Source organism: Oncorhynchus keta, chromosome 19 (genome assembly GCF_023373465.1).
Source record: "Oncorhynchus keta strain PuntledgeMale-10-30-2019 chromosome 19, Oket_V2, whole genome shotgun sequence".
Classification (NCBI taxonomy): domain Eukaryota; kingdom Metazoa; phylum Chordata; class Actinopteri; order Salmoniformes; family Salmonidae; genus Oncorhynchus; species Oncorhynchus keta.
In genome coordinates this window covers 31594679-31615650 of record NC_068439.1, presented here as the reverse complement: position 1 = coordinate 31615650, position 20972 = coordinate 31594679, and the positions used below count along the sequence as shown (strand labels likewise).

At 41.9% G+C, this 20972-nt stretch overlaps 1 protein-coding gene across 2 annotated transcripts in view; it reads left to right on the top strand.

Moving 5' to 3' along the window:
• Window positions 1-28: 28 nt before the first annotated feature.
• LOC118398058 (thioredoxin-like protein 4A) overlaps window positions 29-20972 on the top strand; it is a 25160-nt gene continuing 4216 nt past the window's right edge. Inside the window, exons 1-4 of one of the 2 annotated variants that reach the window (XM_035793041.2) lie at window positions 30-193; window positions 479-638; window positions 2625-2728; window positions 7696-8377. In XM_035793041.2, the coding sequence (XP_035648934.1) occupies window positions 486-638; window positions 2625-2728; window positions 7696-7867 (429 nt within the window). In that variant the 5' untranslated portion in view covers window positions 30-193; window positions 479-485 and the 3' untranslated portion in view covers window positions 7868-8377. Of the gene's footprint in view, window positions 194-478; window positions 639-2624; window positions 2729-7695; window positions 8378-20972 lie in introns of those variants that run through there. The other variant, XM_052470275.1, reaches the window with a different exon arrangement.

The following is a 20972-nucleotide window of genomic DNA, read 5'->3' as shown; positions in this document are numbered from 1 at the left end:
TAATTATGTTTCTGTGTAGCCAGTGGCAGACATACTGACGCGATTGGTATGCGCCGTCCGTTTTTATTGTCGCTTTATAAGTGACAGTGCGCGACCGTAAACACGACGTTTTCCTGGTCTTCGTCTTTTCACTACAGACCAAGGCTTCCCGTTTGCTTCAGTTTAAGGCTTTGGAGTTTGAGTATTTCAAACGGTAAGTGTGTTTTGAAACCAAATCACATTTTATATTTAATATTATAGTTGAGGTCTTTCAACTTTGACTTTCTGTAAATGTCCAAACCAGATATGCTAGCTTAGCTAGCCAGCTAGCTAGTTGGTAGCTGGGCTTTAATTTATATCTATAAAGAAACGGGGTTTCTGCTGTTCGAGATAGTAACAACATGTAGCTCAGAAAAACATTTGTAACAAGTCGTAAACAAACGTGACTCCCAACATGTAATCTTACTATACTTAACCAAGATACGTGTTGACACTGCAGCGTCAAGATGTCGTACATGCTACCGCATCTCCACAACGGCTGGCAGGTCGACCAAGCCATTCTATCCGAGGAGGACAGAGCCCTGGTCATTAGGTTTGGACACGATTGGGACCCAACATGTATGAAAATGGACGAAGTGTTGTACAGTATAGCTGAAAAGGTAAGATGTATGTTATATCATTGTTGCTATTTGTATTTCAGATTTGTGAATAGGGCTGTTGCGTGACCGTATTATCGCCACACAGGCAATCCAATTTCACGTGACCATTTAGTCACCGTAATCAGGCTTTCCAAGATCTGATGCTGCTGATGGTCATGAGTAGCCTTCCAAACGTGCTAACTGCTTGCTATTCAGTACTATTGTCCCTCTAATCACTCTGACAATGTCATTGAAAATCTAATCAAGCAAGTAATGAGAGCCATGATGCACAACATTTCTATAGGCTATGCAATTGCACGAGAACGTCTGATGGCTTTTTAAAAAGAGGCGCACATCAGCTTTCTATAGGCTAGGCCTCCTATATTTATTTCGCAACTGTCCTAATATTAAGCACATTGCTTATATTTACAACAGGAGTATAGCCTACCTGGCTGGCATGAAAATGAACCACGGGAAAAGCGTCCTCCATGTGTTATTTAAGTGCATAGGTGCATGATAATGTTCCATTCTAAATTAAAACACATTTCACACATGATTTATATGTAAAGACCAGATTAAATCAAGAATAGTTTGATGTGTGACTTAGCCTATCACTTGTGAATTATATATTTTCACTTGTGAATGATGCAAAGGCAACAAACGATGCCTTTTTTGGGGTCACTTTTTCGAATCAGTCGCACACCTCATGTAGCCTCGCCCATAGGGCTATATGTTTTGATAAGGTTTGTACAAAACTAAAGTGGCCAAATCACTTCTTAAAATTAAGCACATGAACCCGCTTTACAAGGTGTGTAGAGCCTAACTGCCATAAATAAGCTCCGCGTGAGTTTCCAGTTTGGGGAAGATCATTTTCACCATAGAAATGCACCTTTTATAATAAAATAATTACATGCATAATCACGTTTGCGGTCACTTTTATTTTTTCCCCCGCTAATGGAACATTTACGCTTATAGCCTTATAGTCGTGTGTGAATTGTTGAGCTTATAATGTGAAGAAATAGCCTATTAGTTTATTAGCATTTTAGGCTAAACGTTCTGATCTATTGCATCAGCCACATTTGCGTAAAAAATATTTTATGCTAGTGGTTGTATTAATTTGGGATCTATCGCATCCCACAACTGTCCCAGACTGTTTGGAATATTTATTTTTAGCATAGAGTAGGTATATTTATGAACTCTTGTGGTTAGTAGATTGACATTTGCTTTTGGTGTTTGTTAGGCCTACTCATCTTGTTGGCTGAGAAACTAAATGTGAACAGTTCATCCAATATTTTCAATATGCACTTCAGAACTGGATAAGGACACGCACAGTTGCGTTACCGATGTGTTACTGTGAGAAATACCCATATGATGGAGAGTCATGAGTGAGGGGTGCATTGGAAATGTGAGGCATTATTAAGTGCTTGTCAAATTGTGAATGCGACTGAAGTGTGCACAGCATACGCAAAATAAAACAAAGCAGCGCTCATGCCTTTTCAAGTGACTTTTTTTTCCAAATCATCATTAGGCACATCATGCAGCCTTACAATGTATAAAAACATATAGCCCAACATTTGTAGAACAACTAAAGTTACATTAATAACTAAATTAAGCGTATCGGAGTACCTATTTTGTTAACCGCTCAACACAGAATAGCTGCTTGTGGCACTCCCTCAAATAATTTAGCTAAAATATCCTTTCTATTTTATTCAGCTTTGTTCAATTGTATTCTTCATACTATAAAATAATGGGACGGTATTATAAGCTAATCTTGTCTGTTAAATGAACTAGTGTAGCCCACAGCCATTTGGCATAGCCAGATCAGGACCTAACATAAACCAGGAGATGCTAAATGTTTGTTAATTAATGGTCAATTACAGTGAGACTGACAGGTAGTTGCTTGACAATCACCAGCTGACAATTTCGTGACTGCCACAGTTCTATTTGTGGAGACATTTCATTGAAAGTTGTGATTTTTACAGTACAAACATCACTCCCATCCTACAGGTGAAGAACTTTGCAGTCATCTATTTGGTGGACATCACAGAGGTACCAGACTTCAACAAGATGTACGAGTTGTATGATCCTTGCACCGTCATGTTCTTCTTCAGGTGAGTTTCAAGTTGTCATTATGTCTGACCTAGCCCTGTAAACCAATCTATTTTTGACTTGCTAAATTGTTGCAAATGTTCAACAAAAATGGGTGTAGCAAATACAGGCTCTCATACCACATAGGCTAGCTGTGAAAATGGATGCTTAGCCCTACGAAGCTTGGCGTCATGTATACAGGAAGTACAGTTTTAACAGCACAGTAACATGTTCCGCCTTATGGCGTACCAATAGGAGAAGCATGTGAGATTAGTATTCGGCCAATGACTACTTGTTTTAGCAGTATGTGTCCTGTTGGACGGTATTTTTAATCAGACATTTCTGATGGAAAGCTTATTGTTTGCATCGCCAAGCAGTGCCCAAGAGGGTATTAAATCCAATCTATTTTCAGAAGCATTCCACAACTGTGCCAAATATTTTTTTGAACTAACCCAAGATAGACCACAGCCTGTCATTTCCAATGGGAACAAATGAGTCATAGTGGGCAGAAGAGGGGCAGAGCCAAGCACCAGCTAGCGAGATCCCATTGGCACGTTCTAGCATGTATTTTCATATTTCCGGTAGGGAACACCTACCCTGAATTGCACGTGTGCAATAACTCAATTTGCCCTTGCACTCCTAAACAAAAACAAAAAATTAAACTTTGGCAATTGGTAAAATTTACCAACTGTAGTCCACTCTCTTTCTAACATTCTAATTTTGGGAACCAAAAACTGTTTGAGCTCAAATGTTTCATCAATTAAAGAATTTGCAGAATGTCTGCCAAAATCCATCTCATTCCATATTTTCCTATTGCCAGTCAGTGCTTCCTCTCATTACCGTATTTGGTAGTGAATGGAAATGCCAAGCAGATGCATCTATCTATCTATCTATCTCAAAAAAATAAAGGGAACACTAAAATAACACATCCTAGATCTGAATGAAATATTCTTATTAAATACTTTTTTCTTTACATAGTTGAATGTGCTGACTTCAAAATCACACAAAAATGATCAATGTAAATCAAATTTATCAACCCATGGAGGTCTGGATTTGGAGTCGCACTCAAAATTAAAGTGAAAAACCACACTACAGGCTGATCCAACTTTGATGTAATGTCCTTAAAACAAGTTAAAATGAGGCTCAGTAGTGTGTGTGTGTGTGTGGCCTCCACATGCCTGTATGACCTCCCTACAATGCCTGGGCATGCTCCTGATGAGGTGGCGGATGGTCTCCTGAGGGATCTCCTCCCAGACCTGGACTAAAGCATCCGCCAACTCTTGGATAGTCTGTGGTGGATTGAGCGAGACATGATGTCCCAGATGTGCTCAATTGGATTCAGGTCTGGGGAATGGGCGGGCCAGTCCATAGCATCAATGCCTTCCTCTTGCAGGAACTGCTGACACACTCCAGCCACATGAGGTCTAGCATTGTCTTGCATAACTTTTTGCCCGCTTTGAGGACAATACAGTGCCACTGACACGGCCTGCAACAAAAACATGCGGTCTCTCCTTCACTGCAGCCGAGGTGAGTAAGACATTTAAACGTGTTAACCCTCGCAAGGCTGCAGGCCCAGACGGCATCCCCAGCCGCGCCCTCCGAGCTTGCGCAGACCAGCTGGCCGGTGTGTTTACGGACATATTCAATCAATCCCTATACCAGTCTGCTGTTCCCACATGCTTCAAGAGGGCCACCATTGTTCCTGTTCCCAAGAAAGCTAAGGTAACTGAGCTAAACGACTACCGCCCCGTAGCACTCACTTCCGTCATCATGAAGTGCTTTGAGAGACTAGTCAAGGACCATATCACCTCCACCCTACCTGACACCCTAGACCCACTCCAATTTGCTTACCGCCCAAATAGGTCCACAGACGATGCAATCTCAACCACACTGCACACTGCCCTAACCCACCTGGACAAGAGGAATACCTATGTGAGAATGCTGTTCATCGACTATAGCTCGGCATTCAACACCATAGTACCCTCCAAGCTCGTCACCAAGCTCGAGACTCTGGGTCTCGACCCCGCCCTGTGCAACTGGGTACTGGACTTCCTGACGGGCCGCCCCCAGGTGGTGAGGGTAGGCAACAACATCTCCTCCCCGCTGATCCTCAACACGTGGGCCCCACAAGGGTGCGTTCTGAGCCCTCTCCTGTACTCCCTGTTCACCCACGACTGCGTGGCCACGCACGCCTCCAACTCTATCATCAAGTTTGTGGACGACACAACAGTGGTAGGCTTGATTACCAACAACGACCAGACGGCCTACAGGGAGGAGGTGAGGGCCCTCGGAGTGTGGTGTCAGGAAAATAACCTCACACTCAACATCAACAAAACTAAGGAGATGATTGTGGACTTCAGGAAACAGCAGAAGGAACACCCCCCTATCCACATCGATGGAACAGTAGTGGAGAGGGTAGCAAGTTTTAAGTTCCTCGGCATACACATCACAGACAAACTGAATTGGTCCACTCACACTGACAGCGTCGTGAAGAAGGCGCAGCAGCGCCTCTTCAACCTCAGGAGGCTGAAGAAATTCGGCTTGTCACCAAAAGCACTCACAAACTTCTACAGATGCACAATCGAGAGCATCCTGGCGGGCTGTATCACCGCCTGGTACGGCAACTGCTCCGCCCTCAACCGTAAGGCTCTCCAGAGGGTAGTGAGGTCTGCACAACGCATCACCGGGGGCAAACTACCTGCCCTCCAGGACATCTACACCACCCGATGTTACAGGAAGGTCATTAAGATCATCAAGGACATCAACCACCCGAGCCACTGCCTGTTCACCCCGCTATCATCCAGAAGGCGAGGTCAGTACAGGTGCATCAAAGCTGGGACCGAGAGACTGAAAAAAAGCTTCTATCTCAAGGCCATCAGACTGTTAAACAGCCACCACTAACATTGAGTGGCTGCTGCCAACACACTGTCATTGACACTGACCCAACTCCAGCCACTCTAATAATGGGAATTGATGGGAAATTATGTAAATATATCACTAGCCACTTTAAACAATGCTATCTTATATAATGTTACTTACCCTACATTATTCATCTCATATGCATACGTATATACTGTACTCTACATCATCGACTGCATCCTTATGTAATACATGTATCACTAGCCACTTTGTCACTTTGTTTACTTTGTCTACATACTCATCTCATATGTATATACTGTACTCGATACCATCTACTGTATGCTGCTCTGTACCATCACTCATTCATATATCCTTATGTACATATTCTTTATCCCCTTACACTGTGTATAAGACAGTAGTTTTGGAATTGTTAGTTAGATAACCAACAAGTAATCACTGCATTGTCGGAACTAGAAGCACAAGCATTTCGCTACACTCTCATTAACATCTGCTAACCATGTGTATGTGACAAATAAAATTTGATTTGATTAGGAGGAATCCAGGGTCAACCGCACCAGCATATGGTCTCACAAGGGGTCTGAGGATCTCATCTCGGTACCTAATGGCAGTCAGGTTACCTCTGGCGAGCACATAGAGGGATGTGCGGCCCCCCAAAGAAATACCACCCCACACCATGACTGACCCACCGCCAAACCGGTCATGCTGGAGGATGTTGCAGGCAGCAGAACGTTCTCTACGGCGTCTCCAGACTCTGTCACGTCTGTCACATGTGCTCAGTGTGAACCTGCTTTCATCTGTGAAGAGCACAGGGCGCCAGTGGTGAATTTGAAAATCTTGGTGTTCTCTGGCAAATGCCAAACGTCCTGCACAGTGTTGGGCTGTAAGCACAACCCCCACCTGTGGACGTCGGGCCCTCATACCACCATGGAGTCTGTTTCTGACTGTTTTAGCAGACACATGCACATTTGTGGCCTGCTGGAGGTCATTTTGCAGGGCTCTGGCAGTGCTCCTCCTTGCACAAAGGCAGAGGTAGCGGTCCTGCTGCTGGGTTGTTGCCCTCCTACGGCCTCCTCCACGTCTCCTGATGTACTGTCCTGTCTCCTGGTAGCGCCTCCATGCTCTGGACACTACGCTGACAGACACTGCAAACCTTCTTGCCACAGCTCGCATTGATGTTCCATCCTGGATGAGCTGCACTACCTGAGCCAGTTGTGTGGGTTGTAGACTCCGTCTCATGCTACCACTAGAGTGAAAGCACCGCCAGGATTCAAAAGTGACCAAAACATCAGCCAGGAAGCATAGGAACTGAGAAGTGGTCTGTGGTCACCATCTGCAGAAACAGTCCTTTATTGGGGGTGTCTTGCTAATTGGCTATAATTTCCACCTGTTGTCTATTCCATTTGCACAACAGCATGTGAAATTTATTGTCAATCAGTGTTGCTTCCTAAATGGACAGTTTGATTTCACAGAAGTGTGATTGACTTGGAGTTACATTGTGTTGTTTAAGTGTTCCCTTTATTTTTTGGAGCAGTATGTGTGTGTGTGTGTGTATGTGTATATATATATTACATAAACATACCTGGCTCATTGTTCCATCTGTGACTGCACACGGATGGCATGCTTTCGCCTTAAGAAAAGTAAACAGACAGTTCGCAGTCATGCCACTTCCTGTCTGTGGTTCACATGCAGTAGCCACACAAAATGGGCACAGTGCTGCCACGTACTGGTCAACAAAATAACATCAATGTATATTGCAGCTAGATTTGAGTGGGTGGTGGTAGCATCAAACAATTGGATTTAATACTTTCTTGGGCACTGCTTGGCAATGCAAACAATTGCGTTTCCATCAAAACCATCTACCAATTATGAATACCATCCAACACGGGACACATGCTGCTCAACAGGTACAGCAAAGGGTCGGGTGAAATCTTGCAAGCTGTTGCTATGGATTGCCCTTAGACCCGGCTTATTAATAAATTAAATGATTAATGAAGTTGTCTAAGGGATGCGAAAACAACTGCCCCATGCTACTTCAGTTGACTGAGAACTCCCCTCTTTTAGTCCTGCATGACTCTGTGAAACATATCCCTTTTCCTCTGCACTGTTCAAGGAACAAGCACATCATGATAGATCTGGGGACTGGTAACAACAACAAGATCAACTGGACCATGGAGGACAAGCAGGAGATGATTGACATTGTTGAGACCGTTTACCGAGGGGCGAGAAAAGGACGAGGTCTGGTCGTATCTCCTAAGGACTACTCGACAAAATACAGATACTGATTGGTTCTTCCATTTCCATTGCTTTGTGTGAAGCCCAATGGGAGCAAATCTGTCCTTTCATTATGAGACTTTCTAGACAGCTGGACTACAAAAAGGCTCAGATTGAGGTGTCCTGCTCTTTTTTATTATTTTTTATTGTTACAGCCATGTCATATTTTTTCAACAGCAGTTATGAAAACCACCATTTAGTTCTTTGATTTAATAAATGTCATGTTCATATTTGATGTTATCACTTCATAGGCCAGTTTCCTAGAATAAGGCTAGTCCTTTATTAAAAATAATTATCAATGAAAAATCTCCATTGAATGTGTTTTTCTTCTTTCAAGACAGGGCATCACACACCACCCCACTGAGCTGCAAGCAGTTTGAATGTTTAAAACATATACTTAATTTTTGTAAAACTGGATGTTTTAACTGATATTATGAGGCATGTCTTGCATTGCTTAAAAGTAGCTGTGCCAAAATCTGACCATTGGAATTATTTTATAAAGGCTTACTCATTGAAACCAGCATTTCTCTCCTGTTGTTTTGTTTTTCATATTAACTTTATTTCGTTGTCCACAAACTAAAACCACAATCCTATTAGCAACCCTTATCCGAGTTGTTGCATCTTCATATTTCCCCTCTTTCTAAATTTCTAACGGGGATTGTCATTGTCACATAAACCGCTTGCATCAGGTTCGCTTTTATAACGGTGTCTTCCCGCAAATTGCGTTTTAGCAAATGTGAAATGATTGTGCTGCGTAATACAGTAGCTGTATGCTCATTTATATAGCATATTGGCTGTGAGACGATAGGCTTCCTATTGTTGCTAGGCCTGTGACAGTCAGAATTTTGGATAATTGTAATTGGCCAGCCAAATGACCACGGTCACCGTAATAACCGTTTGAATAACAAAACAATATATTGATGTACATTTTCTCCTCCCCGCCGCTACTGACTGCATGTGCTGCCAATAAAATAGAATGAATATAACTGCCGTCCGCATTCATGTCTATAGGCAAGTTTCCATTGACTCGGGTTTATTCAACAAAAGCAATGCTGCAGAAACACATTGTTACGTGTAATGGGACCAGCCGATAAAGGATACAATTTCGAAAGATCTACAACAAAAAAATGTATCAGTTCGACAGGTGGATTCTTCTGTCGCACATTCCTTATTGTGACAAATTATGTTTATTTTTTTCTTTAGAATAAATGATTGCAGGATAATGTTGAAGGTACGCGAGGCACTTAATGTCATGGCCCCAGTTGCATTTGCAAACACTTTTTCTGTACGAAATCCATAACCTATATGTTAACAGGGTGACTGTGAGCTAAATAACCAGATGGAAGTAAAAACACGAGGGCATAAATAAATCAAATGTTGCAGTCCTCATAGATTGTACTGAATCGGATCCAATGGTTTACCTCCCGTGGGGTGCCGCCATGTCCATTCTAAATGCCTACTGCTTGTGAAGTAATTTATTTTCAATATAAAAATGTTTATTTGCAGTTCAAGAATGCCTGAATTGCTTCACCTTGCTTTTCTGCTTGAGTGGATGCTATTTTCACCATCCAATTATTTCAGATCTACAGGAGTGCAGATTTCACCGTCGCGATTGGTTCGCACATGATAATTATGGCAAATTGGCATATGGATCGATTCTGGCTTTCACTGGATACCGGAGACATGAAACAGATACTGTATGTGGGAGGGCATACAGACTGTAGCTAATTTATTAATGCAGAATTTGCCTAAAAGGGTATAAAAAAATGGACACTTAGGTTTTTGCAACGTTTTATTTGTTGGTGTGATGTCATTGAGTCCAGCTGTTTTTATCGACACAAGATTGTTCAATGGAAACTCACCGCAGTAGGCAATTGTATCTATGTTCTATGCTAACTTTTAAAATGTCGACAAAATCACTGGAAAATTTCATTGAATTGTAGCTAGTGATGGCATAATGGTTGGACTAGCAGCCATTGCACGAAGTAAAAGCAGGAAGTGTATCCATCTGATTTATTTTAACTCCACTGACAGTTTAAAAAAAATACATTCCATTCCATGAGGCACATCAGTTAACATAATTTGAATGAACATTTTACACTACAATGGAAATTGCATCACAAAACCAAGTAGCCATTGCGAGGGTACCCAAGAGTTTACCAGTCGAATTGCCACACGACTGCCCTGCTGTCCCGTCTTAAATCAGCTGTTGTTTTTTTTACGGTTACAAAGATTTGATTTTGATTGTCTTTATTCATAACCGTTGGTTGCACTCAATTAAGCTCTAAATGAAATGTTGCATGAATAGTATTTACAGAGTTCATACGGTCAATAAAATCATTGTTTTCCAGACCTGGAAAAGTAATGGAGGATGCTGAATCATAGTGTCGAGGTGTCATAGTGTCAAGTCATTGGAAAGGAAAAGGCGCAACTCTCTACATTAACAATGTGTTTTATTAAGCCAGTTTAAAAGATTGACGTTTCAGCCTTCAATACCCTTCTTCAGAATAATTTCATTAAAGGACACCTGTGCTTCACTATGGAACTTGATGAGGGAGGACTAGACTTCCTGGATGTATGCATCTCCTCATCTGATCTATTCAGAAAGAACACTGACAGAAACAATTTCCTCCACACTCAGAACTGATGTTCCTAGAGCACAACTACTGAGTAAGCCCTAGAGATAGACATTCCATCCAACTGGTCACTACCTACACTCTATAAAGTCCAGAACTACTAGGCATCACAAAAAAACATTGGCATATTTTACACTCAAATTAAGCACCAGCTAGTTCATTTGAGGGGCAGGGTAGCCTAGTGGTTAGAGCGTTGGACTAGTAACCGGAAGGTTGCAAGTTCAAATCCCCGCGCTCACAAGGTACAAATTTGTCGTTCTGCCCCTGAACAGGCAGTTAACCCACTGTTCCTAGGCCGTCATTGAAAATAAGAATTTGTTCTTAACTGACTTGCCTTGTTAAATAAAGGTCAAATTAAAAATAAAAAAAAATGTTTAAAAAAACTCAACAGCCTCCTGCGGCCGCTTAAGAGCTAAAGACAAAGCTGGCAGATCCGCCGCCAGCCAAAGCGCAAACAAGACCAGTCTCCTCGTTATTCCCCCTGGCAACTACATGTGGCAATGCCAGTACACCAAACGTATAAAAGTTTCTCGTACCCCAGATTGGGTCGAGACATAAAAATCAAAAGTACCATCAATTTCAATTCTCGTTGCCCGTGTGAGCAATCGAAGTGTCGGCCATTCGATGTGCTGACCCCAACAGCCCAGCAGCCCTCGATTTCAAAGACCAAGGACACTTGCTTTGTGAGTTATTTTATTTTGGAAAGTCACAAGAGAGACGTTCTGGATCCATTTCTTAGATATTTTAGATCCCAGAGGTTTTAACCTAGAGAAGGACTATAGTATGCTTTTGTGAAGGGCCCCATGTGTTTGTTGTTCCAGTGCCACACATGGAGGAAGCTTACTTGTGCACTAACTAAACCAGTTAGACCTATTTGCCTAATCTGTTGATATTTGTTGCCATCTCTAGTTTTGCTTAGCACTGTTTATTTTTTCAATACCCAACATATTGAAGATGTATTATATAGTAATGGTTGTATATCAATTACACCTTCTGTATTTGAAAAAAGCTTGCCCAGTTTTCAAATGGCTTTTTACTGGTTCCACTTCTGTATTCCATCACTAGGTGGAGACATTGACCATAGTACCCCACACTCTGAGTACCAACGTGTATGGTCGACCACACCGTCTCTCAGCACCACCAGCTGAAGAGTTTTCTCCCTAATTGTCTTCCGCGTGCCCATTCCCTCTGTAGTGTCTTAACACTTAGTACTTATTTATGTAATAAGAAAGACTCTGAATACAAGCAATTGAACTGGAGCTTCACATTTACTCAAACTAGTTAGTAACAGAATAACATAGAACAATACTGCGCATGACCAAGGGCGCTTCATCCTTAAAGGGGACATCAGTAATTAACAGAACATAACACCCTCTATGATTATTCTGAAGGCCGAAACGTCAATGTTTTTAAACTTGTTTAATAAAACGAAGAATGTTAAATGGTGAGCGAACATTGTGCCCTTTCCAATGATTATTTCTGTTAATGCAATTTATTGAGACAGTTATTTATTTTGATCAAACAATCAGCATATCATCCAGGATCGGTATGACACTTAGTGTTTGCAAGCATCACCTGCGTGTGTGCGAGATGAGTGGACCGTCGCTCAAGGAGAGAGAGAGACAGTCGGACATTGCAGTGGCAGGTAGGCCTAGTTTATACAATATGAAAGAGAATACCCCCCTGTATTGGACAAAAATGAATGGCATGTCATTGGCATCGGACAAACCATATACACATTGGCCAATACCACCCAATTCGGCGTTGATTCATGCAAAGTGTATTGCAAATGCCATATGGTAATTGCCAGTTGTAACACTTTAAAAATTCAACAGGGGGCAAATGCGCTCCACCGGGGTTTTTCATATTGGAGATGTAACCCAAATTAATGTCCAAAAGTAAAATTTTGAAAAAATGAAATTTTTTTCAAAAACTTATCACCCCTTAAAAAAAGTGCTTTCTGGACCGTTTTTCGAAATTCTTTCGATTTTTTTGTCAATTACACATGTGTAAGAACTGTATGAATATACTTTTGTCCAATTTTATTATCATATTTTTTTAAATTGTGCATAAGGATTTTTTTTGTGGGCCAAATGACGTAAGAAATTTGACATGCTCAAAAATCCTGCAGAAATGCAAAATTGACTGGCCTGATGAACTCGGGATGGCCGGGCAGTGATAGTTGTTCCTTTCCATCACTCGTTGTGTTGACTTCATCATGTCCATTTTGTGATGTTTTTTCACTATATAATCATATTGCAAGTGCACGTGCATTTGCAATATGTTTCATGTGCATTTACCATATGAAATTTGACCTTGCTCAAAAATGCAAAATTGACTGGTCTGATGAACACAGGATGGCCGAGCAGTGATAGTTGTACATTTCCATCACTCGTTGTGTTGATTTCATCATCTCCGTCAGGTGATGTTTTTACACTATAGAATCATATTGCAAATGCACGTGCATTGTTGTGCAACTGGTAACCCAAAAATAAAAATATGGTTGTAAATGCATTTACCGGTCATTCTGATATTAATGCTCGCTATGGGAACACAGGATGGCCGGGCAGTGATAGTTGTACATTTCCATCACTCGTTGTGTTGATTTCATCATGTCCATTAGGTGATGTTTTTACACTATAGAATCATATTGCAAGTGCGCGCGCATTTGCAATATGTTTCAATGTGCATTTACCATATGAAATTTGACATGCTCAAAAATGCAAAATTGACTGGTCTGATGGACACAGGATGGCCGAGCAGTGATAGTTGTACATTTCCATCACTCGTTGTGTTGATTTCATCATGTCCATTAGGTGATGTTTTTTCACTATAGAATCATATTGCAAGTGCGCGCGCATTTGCAATATGTTTCAATGTGCATTTACCATATGAAATTTGACATGCTCAAAAATGCAAAATTGACTGGTCTGATGAACACAGGATGGCTGAGCAGTGATAGTTGTACATTTCCATCACCTGTTGTGTTGATTTCATCATGTCCATTTGTTTATGTTTTCTCACTTTTGCAAAGTCACTGTGCATTTGCAATATGGTTCAATGGGCAGGTACCATCACGAATTTGTCATGCTATAAAAATCCTGCAGGAATGTGAAATTGACTGGTCTGATGAACACAGGATGGCCGAGCAGTGATAGTTGTACATTTCCATCACTTGTTGTGTTGATTTCATCATGTCCATTAGGTGATGTTTTTTCACTATAGAATCATATTGCAAATGCACGTGCATTGTTGTGCAACTGGTAACCCAAAAATTAAAATATGGTTGTAAATGCATTTACCGGGACTCCTATTATCCATGCCCGCTATGGGAGTACCCTACTACGGCCCTCTATCTATGGGGGCAGTCCTGAGTGCTTTATGGACTGTTTAAAATATTCTGATGGATACGCATGTTGTGCAACTGGTGATTGAAAATAGGCACCTGGTAACCCAAAAATGAAAATATGGTTGTGAATGCATTTACCGGTCATTCTGATATTAATGCCCGCTATGGGAACACAGGATGGCCGGGCAGTGATAGTTGTTCCTTTCCATCACTCGTTGTGTTGATTTCATCATGTCCATTAGGTGATGTTTTTCACTATAGAATCATATTGCAAATGCACGTGCATTGTTGTGCAACTGGTAACCCAAAAATAAAAATATGGTTGTAAATGCATTTACCGGTCATTCTGATATTAATGCTCGCTATGGGAACACAGGATGGCCGGGCAGTGATAGTTGTACATTTCCATCACTCGTTGTGTTGATTTCATCATGTCCATTAGGTGATGTTTTTACACTATAGAATCATATTGCAAGTGCGCGCGCATTTGCAATATGTTTCAATGTGCATTTACCATATGAAATTTGACATGCTCAAAAATGCAAAATTGACTGGTCTGATGGACACAGGATGGCCGAGCAGTGATAGTTGTACATTTCCATCACTCGTTGTGTTGATTTCATCATGTCCATTAGGTGATGTTTTTCACTATAGAATCATATTGCAAATGCACGTGCATTGTTGTGCAACTGGTAACCCAAAAATAAAAATATGGTTGTAAATGCATTTACCGGTCATTCTGATATTAATGCTCGCTATGGGAACACAGGATGGCCGGGCAGTGATAGTTGTACATTTCCATCACTCGTTGTGTTGATTTCATCATGTCCATTAGGTGATGTTTTTACACTATAGAATCATATTGCAAGTGCGCGCGCATTTGCAATATGTTTCAATGTGCATTTACCATATGAAATTTGACATGCTCAAAAATGCAAAATTGACTGGTCTGATGGACACAGGATGGCCGAGCAGTGATAGTTGTACATTTCCATCACTCGTTGTGTTGATTTCATCATGTCCATTAGGTGATGTTTTTCACTATAGAATCATATTGCAAATGCACGTGCATTGTTGTGCAACTGGTAACCCAAAAATAAAAATATGGTTGTAAATGCATTTACCGGTCATTCTGATATTAATGCTCGCTATGGGAACACAGGATGGCCGGGCAGTGATAGTTGTACATTTCCATCACTCGTTGTGTTGATTTCATCATGTCCATTAGGTGATGTTTTTACACTATAGAATCATATTGCAAGTGCGCGCGCATTTGCAATATGTTTCAATGTGCATTTACCATATGAAATTTGACATGCTCAAAAATGCAAAATTGACTGGTCTGATGGACACAGGATGGCCGAGCAGTGATAGTTGTACATTTCCATCACTCGTTGTGTTGATTTCATCATGTCCATTAGGTGATGTTTTTTCACTATAGAATCATATTGCAAATGCACGTGCATTGTTGTGCAACTGGTAACCCAAAAATAAAAATATGGTTGTAAATGCATTTACCGGTCATTCTGATATTAATGCTCGCTATGGGAACACAGGATGGCCGGGCAGTGATAGTTATACATTTCCATCACTCGTTGTGTTGATTTCATCATGTCCATTAGGTGATGTTTTTACACTATAGAATCATATTGCAAGTGCGCGCATTTGCAATATGTTTCAATGTGCATTTACCATATGAAATTTGACATGCTCAAAAATGCAAAATTGACTGGTCTGATGGACACAGGATGGCCGAGCAGTGATAGTTGTACATTTCCATCACTCGTTGTGTTGATTTCATCATGTCCATTAGGTGATGTTTTTTCACTATAGAATCATATTGCAAATGCACGTGCATTGTTGTGCAACTGGTAACCCAAAAATAAAAATATGGTTGTAAATGCATTTACCGGTCATTCTGATATTAATGCTCGCTATGGGAACACAGGATGGCCGGGCAGTGATAGTTGTACATTTCCATCACTCGTTGTGTTGATTTCATCATGTCCATTAGGTGATGTTTTTACACTATAGAATCATATTGCAAGTGCGCGCGCATTTGCAATATGTTTCAATGTGCATTTACCATATGAAATTTGACATGCTCAAAAATGCAAAATTGACTGGTCTGATGAACACAGGATGGCTGAGCAGTGATAGTTGTACATTTCCATCACTCGTTGTGTTGATTTCATCATGTCCATTTGTTTATGTTTTCTCACTTTTGCAAAGTCACTGTGCATTTGCAATATGGTTCAATGGGCAGGTACCATCACGAATTTGTCATGCTATAAAAATCCTGCAGGAATGTGAAATTGACTGGCCCGATGAACTCGGGATAGCTGGGCAGTGATTCTGGTTCATCTCCATGGCTCGTTAGGGTTGATTTCAGAATGTCACTTTTGGTGATGGTCCCTCTCCGTTTAAACATATTGCTAATGTACAAAAGTCAACTAGCAAGTCAGTGTCCATCAGTCAATTAGATGTCATTTTGACACCAAACTGATACCAATTGACACCAAACCCACTTTTTCCAACTCATTTAGAAGCCAACTATCATATATGTCAGAGCAGGCCCATAATTCACAGCGCCTTTAGTTTAAAACATAATAAAAACGTAAAACACATAGTTACGTTCTAGCTGCGGGTCCAGGTCAGACATTATGTGAAGGCCTATGTGAGGCGACCCCGAATCCCGAGTTTCGGCTCGATAGGTCCTTCGGTGCCCGAGTAAAACCCTAATTGGTGCTGAAAATCCACTTTTTCCATGCCTTGCTATGGGGTCCTTGAATGAGCTATCGGACCGAAACGTTGGGGTCCGTCTCTATGGGCCGAGCCGGTTCCAATGCACCTAGTCTTGTGTCTCTGAGACTTTTCTAAATGTCGCCATTTTCGTAATGGTCAAAATGAATTGAAATCATTGCAAATGTACGAGGCTATTTCTCGGTCCGAGAACCTTCTAGAGCCACCTAACTCACCACGCACTATCGACCCGAGGTCTAGAACAGGTTTCTAAAGTTTCGGAACTCTAGGTCTGACGGTTCTTTTTAGCTCGAACAAAGCTAACTATTGGAGGCACTGTCTGTCTCTACAACCCCCAATACGTCCCTCCTTCCAAGTTGTGTGTCTGTGTGATTTAGTTTTCCTTTGAAATTTTATGGGAAAAATGACTGATTTACAGTTCATGGGGGTTGCCTAATCACACATATGAAGTTTTGGACAGATCTGACTTTTTTAACCCCTCGAAACAGCCCCTGAGACACCAATTAAGGCACTTCCGGTTGGCACAGGAAGCTATAAGTCAACACATATCCTCACTGGGCTATGCTTTTACAGAATCCTGTGTTTTAAGTCCTTACGTTAAGAATTGACTGATTTACACAGGGTTGAATGCACTATGTCTATCAAACTGCAGGCAGGTAATGGAAAAACACTTTTAGGGTGATTTTAACCACTTCCGGTTGGTCCAGGAAGCTTAGAATCAACACAGGTAGACCTCATACTGGCCTGATGGACTGTCATCAAAGACAGGTTCATACGGCATTCATAACCCATATAGACTTCAGGTTGAATTTAGGGGTTCAGGCAATGTATTCCTATGGGGAGAGAAGTCAATGCAAACTCTTTGAAGTAAACACCTTCTTTTAACTATTAAGGGTTAATGCCACACGGTCAAGGTTAGGCTTGCACGGATCGGAAGGACCTTAGGAACGTACCTGAGGTCGAATTGTGCTTCTCACCCTAACGGTTCTCTCACTGTCACCCAAAAGCAAATGACGTTGTGGGGCAGGCTTCATTTTGGGCCTACTTTTCTAATGGTCGCTGCGCTCAGACCGAGCGAGCTACGGTCAAGCGGGATATCTCGTTGAACTCGGCACGGCCTAGAGATTATGTTTATGCCATTGCCTGCTCTCTGTGTCTTTGAGAACCGCACTTTTTCACTCCATCCTTGCTGTGTGTGCGTGTGAGAGCTTTTCTTTGACATCTGTTGGGAGAAATGACTGATTTACAGTTCATGAGGGTTACCTAGTCACACATATGAAGTTTTGAAAAGATCTGACCTTTTTAACCCTTGGAAACTGCCACTGTGACATCATTAAAGGCACTTCCGGTTGGCACAGGAAGCTATAAGTAAACCCATGTCTTGATTGACATAGAAACTTACAGAATCCTGAGTTTTAAGTCCTTACGTTAAGAATTGACTGATTTACACAGGGTTGAATGCACTATGTCTATCAAACTGCAGGCAGGTAATGGAAAAACACTTTTAGGGTGATTTTAACCACTTCCGGTTGGTCCAGGAAGCCTAGAATCAACACAGGTAGACCTCATACTGGCCTGATGGACTGTTACCAAAGACAGGTTCATACGGCATTCATAACCCATATAGACTTCAGGTTGAATTTAGGGGTAAAGGCAATGTATTCCTATGGGGAGAGAAATCAATGCAAACTATTTGAAGTAAACACCTTCTTTTAACTATTAAGGGTTAATGCCACACGGTCAACGTTAGGCTTGCACGGATCGGAAGGACCTTAGGAACGTACCTGAGGTCGAATTGTGCTTCTCACCCTAACGGTTCTCTCACTGTCACCCAAAAGCAAATGACGTTGTGGGGCAGGCTTCATTTTGGGCCTACTTTTCTAATGGTCGCTGCGCTCAGACCGAGCGAGCTACGGTCAAGCGGGATATCTCGTTGAACTCGGCACGGCCTAGACATTATGTTTATGCCATTGCCTGCTCTCTGTGTCTTTAAGAACCACACTTTTTCACTCCATCCTTGCTGTGTGTGCGTGTGAGAGCTTTTCTTTGACATCTGCTGGGAGAAATGACTGATTTACAGTTTAGGAGGGTTACCTGGTCACACATATGAAGTTTTGGAGAGATGTGACTTTTCTAACCCTTCAAAACAGACAGTGTGACCCAATTAAAGGCACTTCCGGTTGGCACAGGAAGCTATAAGTAAACACATGTCTTGATTGACATAAACACTTACAGAATCCTGAGTTTTAAGTCTTTAAGTTAAGAATTGACTGATCTATGATCTACACAGTGTTGAATGCAGTCATTTTCACCTTTGAAGGTTATGTACATCAAAACTCCTTTTGGGTCAATCTAACCACTTCCGGTTGCTCCAGGAAGCTTAGAATCGACACAGGTAGACCTCATAGTGGTCTGATGGACTGTCATAGAAGACAGGTTCATAAGGCATTCATAACCCACATAGGCTTCAGGTTGAATTTAGAGGTGCAGGCAATGTATTCCTATGGGGAGAGAAGTCAATGCAAACTCTTTGATGTAAACACCTTCTTTTAACTGTTAAGGGTTAATGCCACAGGGTCAAGGTTAGGCTTGCACGGATCGGGAGGACCTTAGGAACGTACCCGAGGTCGAATTGTGCTTCTCACCCTAACGGTTCTCTCACTGTCACCCAAAAGCAAATGACATTGAGGGCCAGCCTTCCTTTTGCGCCTTCTTTTTTTCAAGGTCGCTGCACTCAGAGCGAGCTACGGTCAAGCGGGCGTCTCGTTGAACTCTGCACAGCCTGGAGACTATGGTGATGCCATTTTTTGTGTTGATTTCAGAATGCCATTTTGGTGATGGTCCCTCTCCGTTTAAACATATTGCTAATGTACAAAAGTCAACTAGCAAGTCAGTGTCCACCAGTCAATTAGATGTCATTCTGACACCAAACTGATACCAATTGACACCAAACCCACTTTTTCCAACTCATTTAGAAGCCAACTATCACATATGTCAGAGCAGGCCCATAATTCACAGCGCCATTAGTTTAAAACATAATAAAAACGTAAAACACATAGTTACGTTCTAGCTGCGGGTCCAGGTCAGACATTATGTGAAGGCCTATGTGAGGCGACCCCGAATCCCGAGTTTCGGCTCAATAGGTCCTTCGGTGCCCGAGTAAAACCCTAATTGGTGCTGAAAATCCACTTTTTTCCATGCCTTGCTATGGGGTCCTTGAATGAGCTATCGGACCGAAACGTTGGGGTCCGTCTCTATGGCCCGAGCCGGTTTCAATGCACCTAGTCTTGTGTCTCTGAGACTTTTCTAAATGTCGCCATTTTCGTAATGGTCAAAATGAATTGAAGTCATTGCAAATGTACGAGGCTATTTCTCGGTCCGAGAACCTTCTAGAGCCACCTAACTCACCACGCACTATCGACCCGAGGTCTAGAACAGGTTTCTAAAGTTTCGGAACTCTAGGTCTGACGGTTCTTTTTAGCTCGAACAAAGCTAACTATTGGAGGCACTGTCTGTCTCTACAACCCCCAATACGTCCCTCCTTCCAAGTTGTGTGTCTGTGTGATTTAGTTTTCCTTTGAAATTTTATGGGAAAAATGACTGATTTACAGTTCATGGGGTTGCCTAATCACACATATGAAGTTTTGGACAGATCTGACTTTTTTAACCCCTCGAAACAGCCCCTGAGACACCAATTAAGGCACTTCCGGTTGTCACAGGAAGCTATAAGTCAACACATATCCTCACTGGGCTATGCTTTTACAGAATCCTGAGTTTTAAGTCCTTACGTTAAGAATTGACTGATTTACACAGGGTTGAATGCACTATGTCTATCAAACTGCAGGCAGGTAATGGAAAAACACTTTTAGGGTGATTTTAACCACTTCCGGTTGGTCCAGGAAGCCTAGAATCAACACAGGTAGACCTCATACTGGCCTGATGGACTGTTATCAAAGACAGGTTCATACGGCATTCATAACCCATATAGACTTCAGGTTGAATTTAGGGGTGCAGGCAATGTATTCCTATGGGGAGAGAAGTCAATGCAAACTATTTGAAGTAAACACCTTCTTTTAACTATTAAGGGTTAATGCCACACGGTCAACGTTAGGCTTGCACGGATCGGAAGGACCTTAGGAACGTACCTGAGGTCGAATTGTGCTTCTCACCCTAACGGTTCTCTCACTGTCACCCAAAAGCAAATGACGTTGTGGGGCAGGCTTCATTTTGGGCCTAATTTTCTAATGGTCGCTGCGCTTAGACCGAGCGAGCTACGGTCAAGCGGGATATCTCGTTGAACTCGGCACGGCCTAGAGATTATTATGTTTATGCCATTGCCTGCTCTCTGTGTCTTTGAGAACCGCACTT